Here is a 17,086-nt window from a genome sequence, read left to right as displayed (position 1 = left end):
GCCAGGTCATGTGTCTGTCATGATATACATCTCTTTCCCTTAACTTGAAATACTTAACAACATTTAATAAATACCTCATTGTGTAGATGAGAGGCAGTTCTGCCATATTGGAGATGCCTCAGTTGGAAAAGCCTAAATTGTCTTCTCTTTTTCTCTGTGATATCTGTAAACATAATTTGTTGTAGGTGGAAACACTGTAGCTTCAGTCTATGTTCTAGGAATTACTTTCTTCATCTGTGTCTCTTTTATAGAGGGATTTTAACTGAATAACACTACTGGTGCTTAGCAAGGCTAGGCAAAACCAGAGAGTCTTCTTTTCTGGTTGCTCCCCAGCAGAAAGAATACTTAAAAGAAGGTGTGCTGTGGGTTCTCTGACTAAGTTGTGAAGTCAAAGGAGTGATTGCGAGCTCCTTAATTAGATTTCTGAACAGTAAGGTAGGATTATTTAGACTACTGCCAGATTTATTGCTTCTTTGTTTCTATTTAAAAGAAAAGGCTATTGGAAAGACTGTATTTAAACTTACTGCTTGTTTTAGGCCACTGATTTTTGGATTTTTTTTTCCTTTGGCTTGTATAGCACTATTGTGAGGATATACCATTATGTAAGCACATGCATTTCTTTAACATGTCAGACATATTTCCAGACAGACTTTGTGTACGAAAAAGGAAATGAGAAACTTCTTAGTGACTAGCCACAGTTGGTGTTACTGTTAGTGGTAAGTTCTTCATTTTGTTTGTCAAATAACTACACCAGCCATGAATTTTAAAACTGTTTATATAAAAACAAACAGATAGCATCTGATGATTGTTATGACTCATTTAAGGAAGTGATAAAACCCAAGAGTAGCAAAGATCCTTTCCTTTTTGAACTTGATCTTTTTATTAGCATTGCTGCGCTTATGTGCCATTGAGAGATATCAAAAAGGAAATTAAGAAGGCAGACACTTGTAATTAATATTTGGTTGAATTGCAGATAGATGATGATCGAATGCAGAGACGTGTCAGCTTATAAATTAAGTTTACAAACCCAATTTTAATTTTAGATTGTAAATACAAGCAATTTGATTAAAGCTATTTTAACTGATTTTTGTGGAAATTCTTGCATTTTAAAAACTGCTGATCTATGTCAATCAAAACAGGATGAACAACCATTCTTTTTTCTTGTTGGCTCAGTGTAGCCATCCATCACTTGCCTTAACTGCTGTTGGTATGCAAAATGCTTGCAATCGCTTTACTGTTTTTTAGGAACATAACCAGAGGGTTTTTTCAGCATAAAGTGTAATATACTTTGCTACATCAACTTTGATTGCTTTTACTGAAATTTATAACTGTACATGATTCTGTGTGTTGTAAGGATAAATGTTCTTGGGCCTTGTTTTACACAAAGATGCTCTAGATGTTTCAGCTGAGGAAGACCAGTTTATTGAGAAGCTGGGTATTTTTCCTTAAAGTCAGTGGAATCAGCATTTATTTTTAAATTAAGTAAAATTATAGACTTGCCTCTAGAACAGGGCACACCCCTCCAGAAAAACAATCAACAAACTGATCACCAAGAAAGGGAACAAATTAAATAGGCCTATGATGCCTGATTTGATTTTCTTTTTTTTTTTTTAATGGAACACCTGTTCACCAAATGATTTTGTTTGACATGATAAAAAAACCTTATTTGTCAAACAGAACATTGTTTGACATGATAAAATGCATGTAAATGGCACTCCATTTATAGACACAAATTCCAGTTGTTCATAACTCCTGTGTAGTGCGGCTGTGCTTGGTAGGTCGCGGTAGCCTGTTGGGTTTAGTCCAGGAAGAAGATGCCCAAGTAGTGTCAGTCTGAGGCTTCAATTCTTGAGCATGAGTAAGTTGCCTTTGCTATGAAGACATAAATGAAGGGCAAAATATAAATAGGGAACTGAGGAAATTTGACATGCTCAAGGTCAAAGAATATACCTATTACTTGTATTCTGTGCTTTGCATTGCCAGAGTCTTTTGAAAAGGCAGCGAACAAGAGAGATCAGTTTGCTTGCCTTGCTGGCAATGGGGCTGACTTACTGTGTCCCATTTGGTATATGGCATTTTAGCTGAACCTAACACGGCAAATAACTCAGAATATGCTGCTTTGTTTAATAAGATAATGAATTTCTGTCTGTTGTTTGTTTTATGACTGGATATTTCCTGTGTTTGCGTTTATGGTAGCCCAGGGTGGGTGTCTGATGATTATAAACCTCCGGAGCCTGGAGGCAAAGTAAAGGTGAGCATTTGCATGTTAAAACAGTAGTTCTCAAACCAGGTCTACTTTCTCAGATCATATTCCATGTGCTGCAGAAGGGGTGTGCACTTGGTTAGTCCACATATGTCAACTCTGTAGCTGTGTTTCTCTCGGGAAGGGCTGCAGGAGTAGCTCTCACTTTTTACTGCATTCACAAATAATTAACTTCAGCTTTTGGACAAAAGACATATTTTGTCCTTGGCTTTTCTAGAAAGAAATGTGGGGTGCTTCATGACCACTGTTTAGATAATGAATTTTCAAACAGCTGAGGTTGTAGTCTTGTCTGTTGCCCTAAGACATTGCTGCAGATTACTCTTGAGTTGAAATTGCCACTGATGCATATTTTGAGTAAAGTCACAAGTGTCCACTGTCAGGTGCTGGGGAAGGTCATACCCAGAAGGTGAAATTGGTGGCAGCAAAGGCACCAGGGAACCAGGGAAATGTGTATCTGTCTTCAGAAATAGCTTCTAGAGAATGGTGGCACTGTGTCCAAACAGAGGTTTAAGTTTGTTTTAGAGGCTTTAGTTGTAACAGGGGGTGGTGAGAGACAGAGGCAGTGGCAGTACAGGTGTCAGATGCTGTGAAAGCTGTTGAGAGCCCAAGGGGATTGTGGCTGGGGAGCTGAGTACATGCAGAAAGGACATGTTTGTGTATGCATGCTTGTTTCTGGAAAAAAAAAGTGTACAAAATGCTTGAATTTCTTCTGAAAAGTAAAGAATACATAACTCCAAGATGGCTTATTGGGTTATGTGTTGTGGTTTACATTTCTGCTATTTCTTGTCAGGCTCAGAGGATCAACTGTAAGTAAGGCTGTAAATAGTTTTATTATGGCCACTTCATAATATGAAGAACATGTTGCTTCAGTTGTCTCATAGTATAAAACTGACTCTTGGGTGAAGCTGGAAAAGAAATTCTCTTCCCCCATCTTGAGGGTTGCTTAGAAAACCACCCAAATGCCATGAATTGATACAATATGCTGTACAATTTAATGAGAACTGAACAATGGCTCTTTATTGATGAACAGATTGTATGTATTTATCTTTAAGATGTACTAAATTTAAATGGAAGAAGTTATGTATTGTTACAGAAAAGAATGGATGTGACTGAGTTGCAGAAGTTGTCTCCTGTAGGGCTCTATCTCAAAATACTTTTGTCTTGTACAAGTCTGGTATTTCACTAACAGATCCTCAATAAATGTATTTTAAGTCTAGTAGTATTCCTGAAGTGAAGTATAAGATAGAAAAGAGGAGAATAATTTGGGATCTGTTTTCAACCTCCTCTTGCTTATATAGGAATCATTACATAAGGTCATGATCAAGAAAGTAGCTTATTGTGAGGACTGACATGGAGGGGAGGAGGGCTGGGTGGTGGTGTCCTTCTATGGGTTCTGTGGTCAAGGTAATTCTCAAACTTACCATGGAAAGTTCATGTGTAACAGCAAGCAACAGAGGCGAGTTTTAGGCATCCTGACAAGGCTGTAGTTCTTTGTTTCCCCTTTTTATTTGGGTTTGCTATTTGGTATTCAGTGCTTTTCTTTGTTAGGAGAAGGTTTGCCTGACTCCTGTCCTTAACCTTGTGTATTTATGAATGGTCAAAGTTTGGACTGTATAATCTGGGAGGCCTTTTCCAATTTAAATGGTTCTGTATTGACAGATGGTGTCAAAGGAACTGGATTGTCACCAAGTGCCCTGTTTTGTGTGAGCAATGAGTTTGTGTTTCCTGTGATGTGGAAGGATTCTCATGGGATGTCTGCTATAAAAGCAGTGTTTTGTGACTCTGGAAAATTGGTGTGTTTTATCCACATACCTGCAAGACTTACAGTTACTTATACTGCAGCACTGGGAGAAGTTTCTCTTGGTAGACAAGTGCTCCTCTGTTACAGTGAGAGAGAGGCATTTGCGACTCAGTATTTCTGTGTTTCATGTGTTGCTTCACGTGTAACTAAAGACTGACATCACCTTTGCTCACTTTACTGTGCTACTATCAACTTTGACATGAGTTGCTAAGCTTTAAATGAAGTGCATTGCTTATTCCTTTTAGTGACTAATTTTAGAGCATGGTTTCCCTTTAATACCTAGACAGAGCCCCACAGCAGCTTTCCAGTATATTCATTCTAGGCAGAGAGTAATAAAAGTCGAAGTGTAAATCGTGTCCTGGATCTGACTGTATTCTCTTGAAGTTTGGTTCTTCCTTCTTGTGCTGTTCATATTACTGAAGAAAGTGCTTCTACACCCCTTAGGTTCTAAGAAGGCAGCTTTGTTAGAAGTACCAGAAACTGGAGAACCTATAAAACTAATCCTATTACTTTCCCCTTTGATATACATCATGATCATGCTTTGAGACAGTGAAAAGCAGTGATTTCCTAATTCTGCACACCAGCAGGGACAAAAATTCAAAATAAGTTACATGCTTTATATTCTCTGTGATAACAAGGTCAGTAATCCTGTGTCAGTCCAAGTCATAGAAAGTCCAAACCTGGAAACTGTTTGTTACAAGTGAAGCAATGAGATTAAACGAGTCCATGGAAAAGAAGCAAAGCTCTTGGTGCAGTTGATCATGGAACTCTTTGTAGATGAGAAAGTTGGTCTTTAAGTGTCCTCTGCTAATTATTTAAGCTAATGTGTTAATCCTGCTTGTACCAAGTAGTTTGATGGAAGTCTTATTAATGGGAACAAAGATTTATATCAAAGTTGTTCAGAGACTAGATGTAATGCAACAGCCAGAATTACTTGCTTTAAACTGAATAATTGGATGTGGTTCTCTCATGGTATTCTAAGACCACACTTGAGAACAATCAAGTCTTTTCATCATAGAAAGTGCTAGAGCATCCAGCTACAGCCCAGCAGGGAGGCTGAGAATTTAGCAATTTATCTTCCCTTGCAGCTGAGGGCTGAGTGAGGTTTCTGTTTTTAAATACTTACTGGTGACTGTTTTTCTGTGTGTTGCTGTTCGTGTAATAGAGAGCGCCTGTAATTCAAGGCCTGCTCATGATGTGTTTCTAAAGAAGCACTCCCTGATTGTCAGACAGTGCAGTGTGGGTAACTCAGGGTTTCTTGGCTTCTTAGTATTTTCCTGTTGTGAATTGCACCTTTGATGGCTTTCTAATTTACAATGGTTAATTTTCCTCTGCAGTTCTATAAATTTCCAATAGAGGCAACTTAAGCAGAGGGATTTCTTTTGTGTGTGTGTGTGTGTTGTGACTTTATTGCTATTCGTTGATAAAATCTTGATGAAGAGGATAGTGTTTGAAAAACTCTTTTTGAGCTGATGCTTCAGAATTAATAGCAAATGTTAAGGATGTTCAATTTCAGCAGTGTAAGCACTGATATGTTTCTATTGTAATCATAGAATCACTTAGGTTGGAAAAGACCTTTAAGATCTTCAAGTCTAATGTTTGTGCATTTATTACTATATATTGACAGTTCTTTTGATAACATTAGTAAAAAAGACTTTAATCAAATTAGCTTGCAATGCCTGGAAAACACACAAATAGTTATTTGAAAGAATATGAGAGATTTGGGGAAAGCTTCTTTACAGAATGTGCTGCAGCTTTTAAGTGTCAGGAAGTGCACAGAGCTATTAGAGTAACAAAATTACTATGTAAAGAAAAAAAATGGGTGAATTTCAGGAAACCCTTCAGTGAACTGTTTCTTACATAACCCTCTTCCTCCATCCTCCTTCTTGTAAAGTGTTAGGCTGTGAATAATGACATCTCTCAAACTACATGCCTGTCTTTGTCTCCTAATGCTTCTTAGTTCTTCTAGAGCTTTCAGAAATGTGGTGTTTTCTTTCATATTCAAATTAAGACCCAGAGAAGAAGTGAAGCCGCTGACACAGTGGTTCCCAAAGTCTGAATTGTGGTACAGTCCCTCTGTTCTGCAGTGTGTTTGGGATGATACTGTTTAGAAGGGAACACATGTTGATGAATGTGTGTAAATTGCTCACAACGTTATAATACAAGTTACCAAAAATCCAGTTACATTGTGAAATGAGTCAAACATAGAAACAGGCTTCAAATAGATAGGATAAACTCATCTTCAGATTAATTTGTTTTGCTTCTTTCCTAAACAGTGTCAGTAAGCATTGCAGCCTTTTAAACTGCTTTCTGTTTAACATACTCCTCTTGGCATTTAAGTATGCAGCTTGATAATTTTCTTCAGTGGAAAAGACTGGAAGAACTGTAAGAATAGAGAGTGATGGATGTTGTCTGCACTACTGTGCAAGAGTTTCCTTTCTGAGGCTGTCAGAGTGCCATGGGTTTTCCCCAATTACATAGTCTGTATGACAACACTTCAAATCTTGGGAGTGTTACAACCTCAGTTGTCTGAAAGAAATTCTCTTCCCTTGTGTACCTAAATCACTTGTCCATGAGTGAAAATTGGGGTTAATGGCAGGATCAGTGTGTGCAGGAGACTTTTGAAGTGGATTGCTTTCAGGTTCCCCCTGGTGTCCTGTTATGGATGTTGTAATTCTGAGCTGTAGTTCAGTTTTCCTTTAATGGCAAAGCTTTCTTTTGGCACAGTTGTTCTGTGCCAGTGAGAAAAGGGCATCTTACACTTTCCTTGAGTCCCTGTCAATGTACCGGGACCTCAGACAGCATAAATAGCTTTCAGTAGGCAGTTGACCTGGTTATAAATATTTTAAAATAGCCATTTATTTGTCTCATTATGCTTGAATGATTTTGCTTTATATGCTTTTTTCTTTTTAAAGTAATGCTTCTCCTAGTGTTGATTTTGATAATTAATGATGAAAACTGGTTCAAATTGAAGACAGGTCCTTTTGGAAACGTCAGTTTTTGAGGAAGTCTCTAAAAGGTTGTTAAAATCAGATGTGAAATAATTGCTTCTATTTAAATGAATCAAATCTCAGACAGAAGCTCCGAAGTTGGTGTTAAGCAAAAGCTGTGATGTTGTGCTGCCCCAAATATCAAAGTGTATTCAAATGTTAATAAAAAGGTATCACTTTCTGCCAAATTTGGGGCCTTACTGTCACTCAGATATGATCTCATTTATCAAGGTTAGGGTGCAGTAGAAGCTGATTTGATTCTGTTTGATTTGCATGTTGGAGATTTTTGCAACCTGCTGGTGGTGCCACTTCTCCAATATGTTACAGGCAGTTGACTTTCTTCTGTAGAATCAGTCCTGTGAAGAAATGTTAGAATAACAAATAATAATGTTAGAAAACCAATTAATTTGGTGGATAGGTTGGTTTCTTTGTGTGTGCCCAGACTTAGGTGAACCAACAATGGAAAAGGGGACAGATATGCTTATAATGTGCACATGATTTAGGCAAATGACAAACTTTATCATTAGAAACATGGGTAGTTGCCTAGAGGACAAGTATATTCAAATTGTTCCTATTTAAATAGTTTTTACATGTTGCTTTTGGCAGGAGGTGAGAAAGTTTCAATATTGCTACTCTTAACTGTTGTTTCTCATATATCTTGTATTTATTTTTTCAAGCTCTCATCTATATAATTTTGAGGTGGAACACAGTCTTTTGGAATCATGGAATGATGAAAGCTTGGTTTACAAAAACCCAGTTGTACATTTAAACTTATATTAATGCCTATGTAATTAAGATATCTGATGGCAGAGATTTATTTGATATCTTAAGACATCCCCAGGACTGTAAGCTACCTTGTTCCTATTTTATATGTCACAATAAAAGCAAGTACTGGATTCTGTGTAGATGGCTTCTCTACAGATTTCATAGTATCAGAAAGAAATACATATTCTGGAGACCTACTTTCTGAATAGTTAGAAATATAATGCAGTTTTTTGCTTTCTCTTTTTGTCCTTATCTCATATTTGGAGAAGATTCATTTGGCTGCCAGATACAGATGCCATTGTCTAGATCAACTCTTGCGTTTTTTTCAGCATTTAAAAATTTCCTTCTAGCTGTAAAATCCTGAATTACAAATATTAAGATATAGTTCTTGCAGCCGTTGGGTGTAGCTTACTTGATTCATATTGCTGGAAGGTCTTTCGCTTAGGTCTCCAATCTGGATGATGCATTTTATGTATTTGTCTTAGTGTTTGGTTTATTGTGTATTTGACTTGATATTTTACTTTTCAATATGTTAATAGGATCAGTTGTGTTTGTAAGGACATCTTAAAGATGTTAAATCACTTCTCAAGTTCAGGCAGAGAATGCAGGAGTGAACTTTGTGTCTAGGGCCATGACTTATTTATTTGATGCCAGCTTTACAATTCCTAGGGCTGGTCAGAATTGCTGTTGCTGCACATCACGAGCTTGGCTGGTGTAAGTTTACTCTACAAGTTCAAATTTGCCTTACAAGAAAATCAACAGTAGAATTTTTATGGGTAGACTTTATGCAAGGTTATGTAATTATCTCTCTTCCAGAAGTCAATGTGAAAGCTAAAAGACTAAGTTCTTTGTTGTGCATACTCCAATTTCACTTAAAATCAGTGTTTCCTTTAACCTGTATTTGTGCTACTAGATGGCAGGGTGCAGATTAAGGTGTGTGGAAATGTGGTCTCAGGCTTTATTAGGAAGACGGGCAACTTCTGTTTCTTATTTTTAAGTAATTAAAAGGCATTTTCAGAGAGCATTGCAAATGATGTTATGTTCTCTAAAGTAAAGAATTCTAAGTGTTAAACAAATCAGAGGCATCTAATTTACCTGCTGTGTGCTGGATGTGGCCAACTTTTCTTACTAAATAGCCCCTGAAGTTGTATATTTATGAATGGAGTCCTACAGCATTGTTTTTGACTCTTTACAATAAAAACATGTGGGTCTTTCTTAAAAGTACTGTTTGTAGACTGTCCTCTACATGGTTATTCACAAAACAATAAAATACTACAAACCCTATCAGTAGTTGACCTTGAGACAAAGAAGTAGCTAGAAAAGAGGTAGGTTTTCTTTTTTCAGCTCATTTCTACATCTCTGTCTTGGTTTCCCTTTACATGTTGTGAACTGAACTTTCCTGTAAGAGTTGTATCATGTGTGATGGTGTATGTCAATTAGTTGTGTCAGAATCATCACCTTACTTTTAAAATTATTTCTCCCAGAACCTCCCAGTCAGACATGGTGAAAACATCAGAGTTCTAAGTATCTCAGAAAATCACCTCTTGCTTTCTGTAAACAGAAACTGAAGGAGTTAGCTGTATAGCTTTTACGTGATGACAGGCAAGGCAAATAAGAAATAAGAGGTGGATTTCTTTTTAAATGTCCCTTCAGTGGCCCTTCTGAAGGACCTTAGGTTGGCTCCTTGAAGTTTCAAGCTCTGACAGGTTTTTTAGGCTAGCAGTGTCTACCCTTACAAAGGTTATTTCAGACTTTTCAGACATTTAAAATATTCTGTTGTACTTTAGAATTGCAAGAGAAAAATTTGGCAAGAAGGTACATATATTAAGATATGGCTTCATGGTAAGGATGAGCTGGACTAACTTAGATCCTGCTCTCTGAAGGGAAGGTGTCATTCCCACTTTGTCCTGTTCCCTTTCCCATAAGCTGATTCAACTTGCGAAGCCGGTAAAAAACCAAACAGAAACTTCAAAAAATACCCAACAAACTCAAACAAAATTGGCAGTACTAGTTTTCTGAAATTAATATTAACTAAGATACACCTTTACTCTGTAATCAGAATTATTAAATCATAAAATGGTTTGGGTTGGAAGGCACCATCATGTAGTTCCAGCCCCCCTGGTGTGGACAGGGATGCCTTCAGCTAGACCAGGTTGCTCAGAGCCCCATCCAGCCTGGCCTTGAACACCTCAGGGATGGGGCATCTGCACTTTCCCTTGTTCCAGTGCCTCACCACTCTCACACTAAAGAATTTTTCCTAATATCTAATCTAAAACTACTCTGTTTGAAGCCATTCCCCTTGTCCTCTCACTACATGCTCTTGTAAATAGTCTCTCTCCATCTTTCTTGTAGGCTCCCTTCAGGTACTGGAAGGCCACACTTAGGTCACCCTGAAGCCTTTTCCTCTTCAGGCTGAACTGGCACAATTCTCTCAGCCTTTTCTTGTCTAATCATCTCTGTGACCCTCTGCTGGACTTGCTCCGACAGGTTGATGTGCTCCTGTGTTGGGGCCCCCAGAGCTGGATTGTAGCACTCTGGATGGGGTCTCACAAGGGCAGAGGGAGGGAGTTGCTTCTCTAAAAGTACCAAGTGCATTGGCCAGGAACTGAACCCAGGCCTCCTGCCTGGCAGGCGAGAATTCTGCCACTGAACCACCAATGCTCAGGATTTGTTTCTTCTGTTATTTTTTTCAGCTCATTTTACACATTGTCTTTATTAAAAAAAACCCAAACAAACAACAAATATTTTATGCCACAAATGCACAGGCATCAGCAATTTCTTTGATCTTCTCTGTTCTTCTACTGAAGAACTTTGGTTTCACAATTACAGGTTGCTTGGGCAGCTTCCTCTTGCCCAGGACTTTGGAGTAGCATGAATGTGTAACATCAATGTCTGGGGCCAGTCCAGCCTTGCTTTTATGAAATTGAGTCTTTTCTGGCTCTGGTCTAGTTTAAGGTGTCCCTGTCCACATCAGGGGGTTGGAAGTAAATGATCTTTAAGGTCCTATTTCAACCCAAACTCTTCTATGATTCAAAATATTTGTACTAGTGATAGTAAAGCATTTAAATATACAGCAAGTGATGAGGAATGTGTTGTAGTTGTAAAGAGAGCAGCTTTGAATTAGAAAACCATCCTCATCTCAGTGTCTGTGTGCCCACACCACATGCCACCCCCCTCCCAAAAAAGAAAACCAAAGCAGGAATACTCAACCCTCTCAAAACCGCAACAAATCAAGTCACCCAACACCCCTTGGCCTAGCTCAGTACTCATGTGTGACCTCACACATGTTGGAGTGAAATCTTAGTGGGGTTCTGTTTGAATATGGTCTGTCTCATCCATCTCTCTCTGCTGAGGGCTGGTTTTGAGTCCAGGAGTAAGTGCTCAAAAACATTGCACGCATCTTTTGTGTTTCTGCTTTATCAGTGTGTGCAGATCAGGGCTGCAGGGTGATCAGTGGAGTAGCACATGGTACACTATAACACAGTAATCTTGCTGTTAATGAGGATTCTGCATATAAGTGTCAGTGGTATCCTCAGCTGTCCAAAAGATGTATAATTGTGTGATGTCAGGAGGCCTCAAACGAATGATCTGCCTCATGCTCACTCTTTTCTATCAGCTCTCCTGCAAAGTGCTGCGAAACCCGAGGTCACTACTGGGGCAACACACTGGCAAATATCTGCACGGAATAGATCTATCTTTTTTCCTTCCTCATTCTTTTTTTGGAAACACCCAGTTCCATGAGTACGTGCCGATACAAACTGAGGCAAGCTGGAGCAGGCTGAGCAGATGTACACCTTGGGAACGAGATGTTATGTAGAAATTTTATTCTGAAAAATACTTGCAAGCAGCCAGATATTTGAGTTTTATGGCTAGTTTTAATTCATTACACAATGAGCCACTGCCTGCGAAGGTTTCTGTGTTCCTTTGCAAAGGCAATAACATCTCCTTGGAGAAATACCTTGTATTTAATTTCTGTGTAATAAGAAACTCCTAGGAAGCTGTTCTTCTTAATATGAGTTAGAATGTTCCCATTTAATAAGAAGCTGAACAAAACTGTCTGTAGTGGTATTAGACATATTAACATTAGACTGTGTCATACAACTTGCCCCAGCATTGTCTTAATCTCCTGTTACCTCCTGACTCCCCCAGGACCGGAATCACCTTTGCCCCCTCTAAAATAAAGCCTCATTTGGAGGTATTGTCTTGCTGTTTCATAAGTATTTCTTGGGTTCTGTTTTCTTTTTCTAAAGAGAGGCACTTTGAGTTTGTTAGATGCTGCCCTTTCAGATGCATGAAGAAAGATGGCAGTGAACTGGTTGTTTTCGGAGGGCTGCAGTGTTAGAAAAATGAATAGAATATCTCAAGTAGGAAGAGGCCCATTGGCCTCATCAAGTCCAACTCCCTGCTCTGATTTGTTCATATAAGGAAGGGCTGAGTTTGGCCTATAGATGAAACTTGGAAGACCCCTCACTCCACAAAGCAGGATTTTAAAGTATCAATAGAAACCTCATATGAGATCTACCAGTTTACAGGGCTGGATATATGGGTGTGTCAGCATGCCCTCCTTGAAAGCAAAGAGGCTCTCGGTTTCCTTGTGCTCTTTTCTGGCTCTGTCCGGTGGCAACTGGGCTGGAGCTCCTGTGGTAAATCCTGCTGAGAGCTCAGTCCTGCTTACTGCAGCTACTTTAAATGTCCTGCCATTTCAGAATGGCAGGTTAAGCACAGCTCTGCCTGCTAGACAGACACTCTGCAGACCCTGCAGTGAGACAGTTCACTGCCACTTTGTGATGGACTGGGGTCGTGGTTATATAGTGCTTGTGAAAAAATGAAAAGTTTTTCAAAGACCCAGGAGCATAAAGGAAATATTTCTTTTCTGTCTGCATAAGAGATACATCATACTCTTTTGGACTTGTCTTTCAAAAATGTGCTTTTATAGACCTAGATAAGATCAAATAAGTTTAGCTTGAAAGAGTATAAAAGTGAAAATTAAGAAGGATAGATTGATGGAGAAAGTATGTGTTTCATGATAACTACTTATGTTGCTTTTTATTTAAAAATAAAGCCCTCATACACTTCATAGAGATTCTTTTGCAGCATAAAGCATATGGTTAAAATATTGTGCAGCACAAATAGTTCTGCTGAGTTCTCACAGTGTTGTCACTGAACGTGTTCAAGGATGTGATAATTTTGAATATATTTGCCTACAGTTTGTTTTAGAATAGTTCTGTAGCGAAACATGTTGAGACAGTTGCATTTTGAAGTTGCTGTGTTGTTATCCATTTAATGCAAAGCCTTTTCGTTATATTTATTCTTAGGGAAGAGCAGATGTTTACCCCACAAAGTGTTTTGATATAGGACTTAAAAGTCAAAAACTTCCATCTGTTTGAAAAAAAAAAGTGTATTTTGGAGTGTTGGATTTTTCAATGTGGCTCTTCATGATTGTGGTCTTTGCTTTCTATTTTTCAAAAAATTAATAAAGCTGCCGAGTGGTGTTTGGTTTGGTTTTGGTGTTTTTTGGGTTTTTTTTTGTTTTTTTTTTTGTTTTGTTTTGTTCTAAGATTGAGTGACTGTTAACTAGGAATTGGTTGGCTACAGACGATAAAGAGATTTCAGTAAGCTGCTTCAGAGGTGGGGTTTTTGTAAATTTCCAAACCAAGCAAGTGTTCTTTCCCAGACTTAAAAAAATAATAATAATAAAAAAAAATCAAAGCTGTGATTCTATCCCAAAGGAATAGACGGCCTTTTTCCCATTCACACACACCCCCCCAACCTAAACAAATCATCTGTCTGTACTTGTAGCAATTGAATTACTGCTAGTACAGATTTATGTTAAGGAGCAGTGCACTGAAATATGAGAGTCAACCAGGACACAGTTCAGCACAGCTTTTTCAGTATTCATCTGAGCAGCTGAAGAACTGCATGCATCTGTGCTCTGCATTAGGAAAAGAATATGTTCGATTTAGGATTTGCACTTGAGAAGAGAGCGCTAAGAGTCGGAGTATCTGATGTTTTTGTTTAACTTTGTGTTTCCTGTGTAAATCATTTAGTGTGTGGTCATTTAGGTATGGCAGCAGACAGGCTTTCAAGAGCTTGGAAGTGAAAGGATGCATACATGAGTTTAGAGTGAACATCGATCTACAGAGTGGAAACAAACTACTTTTCAACTCTTCTGTCAGCACTATCTGAGAATGCTTTTATTAGTCTATGGTTAGAGAATTTTCTGGGCTGAGAAAAGCAGCGAGAGGAACTGAAGGTGGCTGCCTGATTTCTGTGCAACTGAGATCGTCATCCTCACAGCTGCACAATGTATTTATTTGGCTGGTGGTATTTGCACCAAGTTTGTGAACAGTATGTTACTTGTTTTATTTTGTTCAAGCTCTTCGTTGGTTGGGGTGGCACCAGTCCAGCTTCATTACTAGAGTTCTCGCCATACAAGAAGTAGGAATGAAAGAATGAAAGAGCAGGGGAGGCAGTGGCACGTCATGGAGGTTAAATTACAGATCACACCTTAAAGACCCAGTTTTCCCATGCATTTTATGATGGGACAAGGAGATTAAGGTGTGTCTGTGATGAAGAGGGAAAGAGTGTAACAAAGCTACGAATTTGATCTGCTGGAGTGAAGGTTGCGTTTTTCTTAGATTGGCTTAAGTAAGGAAAATGTGCTGCTTGTTGCATCATAGCTGGAATAAAGAGCCACCTTAGTCGGGGGAGACATGAGATTAATTGCAGCTAACAGCAAGGGTTTTTACTTCTTCAACAGGAAAAAAAGAGAGGGGTTTTCCTTTTAGGAAGCCCTAGTTTACTTTGTCAGACAAGAATATATGGCTTGTGTAAAAATACCGCCTGCTTTAGAATGAGTATTTGGTGAAAGGTTGATAATTCAGCAATAAACACACTTAGCAGCTGTTTGACTTCTGGGTTTTTCTGTTCAGGGACCCAAGGTACTAATATGTTTTTATTTTGCAGTGCTATTGAAGTCTTGGATCAGAGCAAAAATATTACCTGGGAGCTCTTAGCAGCTGTTGATGCAGAAAATGTTGAGTGTGGAACTGTTTCAGTTCCTTTTTCGGTATTCTCTGAGCTGGAATGCAGGCACGCCGTCTTGCCCGCTCTGCCTCTGAGCGACCCCGCGGTCGCCGCAATCAGTGGCCCGGAGATGAGAGGCTGGAGCGATTGGCTGGGGAGCATTTCCCGGAGTACGTCTGTGTCCAGCAGGGCGAGCTAAAGCAGTCATGTATGCGCAGGCTCTGATCTCTTGGGAGGTTCATTACAGGGTCTCGTACAAGGGCATTCTCCGCTCCTGCACATCAGCATGGAAGAAGCTCGGCAAGGGAAGAAAATGCAACCTGTATGTAAATAGCAGCTGTATAACCTAATAATGGCTCGAACGTGCTTTGGTGCAAGTGGTACTTAACAGCTGTGTCTCGGGACGGTCTGCTGCCTTAGAATTACCAGTTGTGGAAGAAATTTTTAAAGATCTGGTGATAGAAATAATACTTGGAGTAAAGATTTCTGTATTAGGGAAGATATTTGCTGTGTTAGAATTGCTTAATCATAGCAACCAGTTTAATTCAGAAAGAAAATGTGCTTTTACAATTGTGAGAGCATACTGCCAGATTTTGAGAGGGGTTAAGTGTTTTGTGTTGGGTTATTATTTCTTTTTTTCTCTTTTGCATTATTTTGTGTGTCAGCCTTTCTTAATTTGGAGGTTATTAGCTGTGGCTTTGAGTGATTCTGTGCAAGTACAGCAGGAATGTTTCTGGTAGTGAATCTTGAAATAGCCTATTGATTGTTCTTTTTTGACAAAAAAAAAAACAAAAGGTGACCTTAATGAGCTGTGTAACTGAGGTAAAATGACCACGAAGCTGGCGTTTTCTTCAGACCTCAGTGGCACAGAAAACCCCCTGCATTTGTGGGGATCCCTACAATGAAGCAGGGAGCTCTGGTATTGGTGTTACAAGCTATTGCTTAGCACTGAATGGGTTGTTACCACTGCCATGTAACTGCAATGCAGTGTGTAGCAGGGATTACTACCTTAAGAGTTTCCTGGAAACTAAAATCTGAGGGATGGAATTTGCCTAAGCTTTAAAGATACCTGAATTATTTTGTATAAAGTTTATAGAATGACAACTAAATTTTCTATTTCCTTGTGTGAGCAAAAGAAGTAAGATTTTGATTTAAACATGTTAAAATGCATCAGATTGAAGAGACCTCTTGTTTGTAAAGGTCTCTGTAGTACAGGGGTGGATTTTTGATTTTCATGCAGTGCTGTTTTTAGCTCTGGACACAGAATTCTATCAACTATGCATATGCCTAGAAGACTAGGCAAAGATACGAGGTGGCTAATTATAAAGATTCTAGTATTTCTACTTTTTTAAACTAATTTCAGAAATTTGAGTGAATGGAGGTATGGAATTTTTTTTGAATGAATTTAGTCCTGTGAGGCAGTAATAAAAAACAACTTTGTAGAATAGCTACTACAATATTAGATATGCAATTTGATATCTTGTGTAGGATTGGTGACATTATGCATGGTGGGCTTGGAGAACACTCAAGTTGAATTCAAATGAGCTTCTAATTGTAATTGAATATTCACTTGTGTTTTAGTCATACTTTGCTAGGAAACAAGCCATCCCTTTTTCTTCTGGTTTTCTAACCCAATTTTTTTGATGAATTGCTGTGGTGTGCCACAGCTGACAGCCATCCACAACTGTAAGCAGTCTCTTGCTGTTATGCTTCCTTTTCTTTCTGACTTTTTTTCCCAGTTTAATTTTCTGTTCTGATTAACACAAACACTTTGTTTACTGTCCAAAGAGGTGTTTGATTCGTCTGGGATGGGACATGGCTTCTGTTGCAAGTTGTAGTGCTCAGAGTGACCCTGGCTGAAGTAGCACCTGCTGGAAGTATTGAGATAAAGCTACTTATAAACATTAGATTTCAGTGGTGCAAGAAACAAAACACTGGCATGTTTAGAACTGTTTTCCTGAAAGTGTTTGGGTTTTGTGGTGTTTTTTTAAGTAGCACATATACACATCTTTACTGCCATTCACATCGAATTCTGGAAAGTAAAATGCAACTTGTGGAAGGTCTGACTGAAGTCTGTTGATGTCTGTTGGACATACTTGTCCAAACAAGGTTTGTGTAGCTGCTGTGTTAAGCCTTCTAGAAGCAGATTGGTCAGATGTATTTAGTAGGGTAAGCTGAGCAGTTAATTAGAGGATTAGTAGGCTAGAAAAACTTGTCTAAATATTCCTAACCTCTTTCGTT

General features: G+C 38.7%; 1 protein-coding gene across 5 annotated transcripts in view; it reads left to right on the top strand.

Annotated features, from left to right (window-relative positions):
* The window catches only part of SLC4A7 (solute carrier family 4 member 7), a 92,259-nt gene that overhangs the window by 13,918 nt on the left and 61,255 nt on the right, over positions 1-17,086 (top strand). The window contains exon 1 of one of the 5 annotated variants that reach the window (XM_071561116.1): positions 15,049-15,167. The exons of the other annotated variants lie outside the window; for them this stretch is intronic. Coding sequence (XP_071417217.1) covers positions 15,132-15,167 — 36 coding nt within the window. The 5' untranslated portion in view covers positions 15,049-15,131. Of the gene's footprint in view, positions 1-15,048; positions 15,168-17,086 lie in introns of those variants that run through there. 5 annotated transcript variants of the gene reach the window in all.

Source organism: Pithys albifrons, chromosome 7 (assembly GCF_047495875.1).
Source record: "Pithys albifrons albifrons isolate INPA30051 chromosome 7, PitAlb_v1, whole genome shotgun sequence".
NCBI lineage: Eukaryota > Metazoa > Chordata > Aves > Passeriformes > Thamnophilidae > Pithys > Pithys albifrons.
Note: the sequence above shows the minus strand (reverse complement) of the source record. Positions and strands in the feature narration are given on the sequence as shown.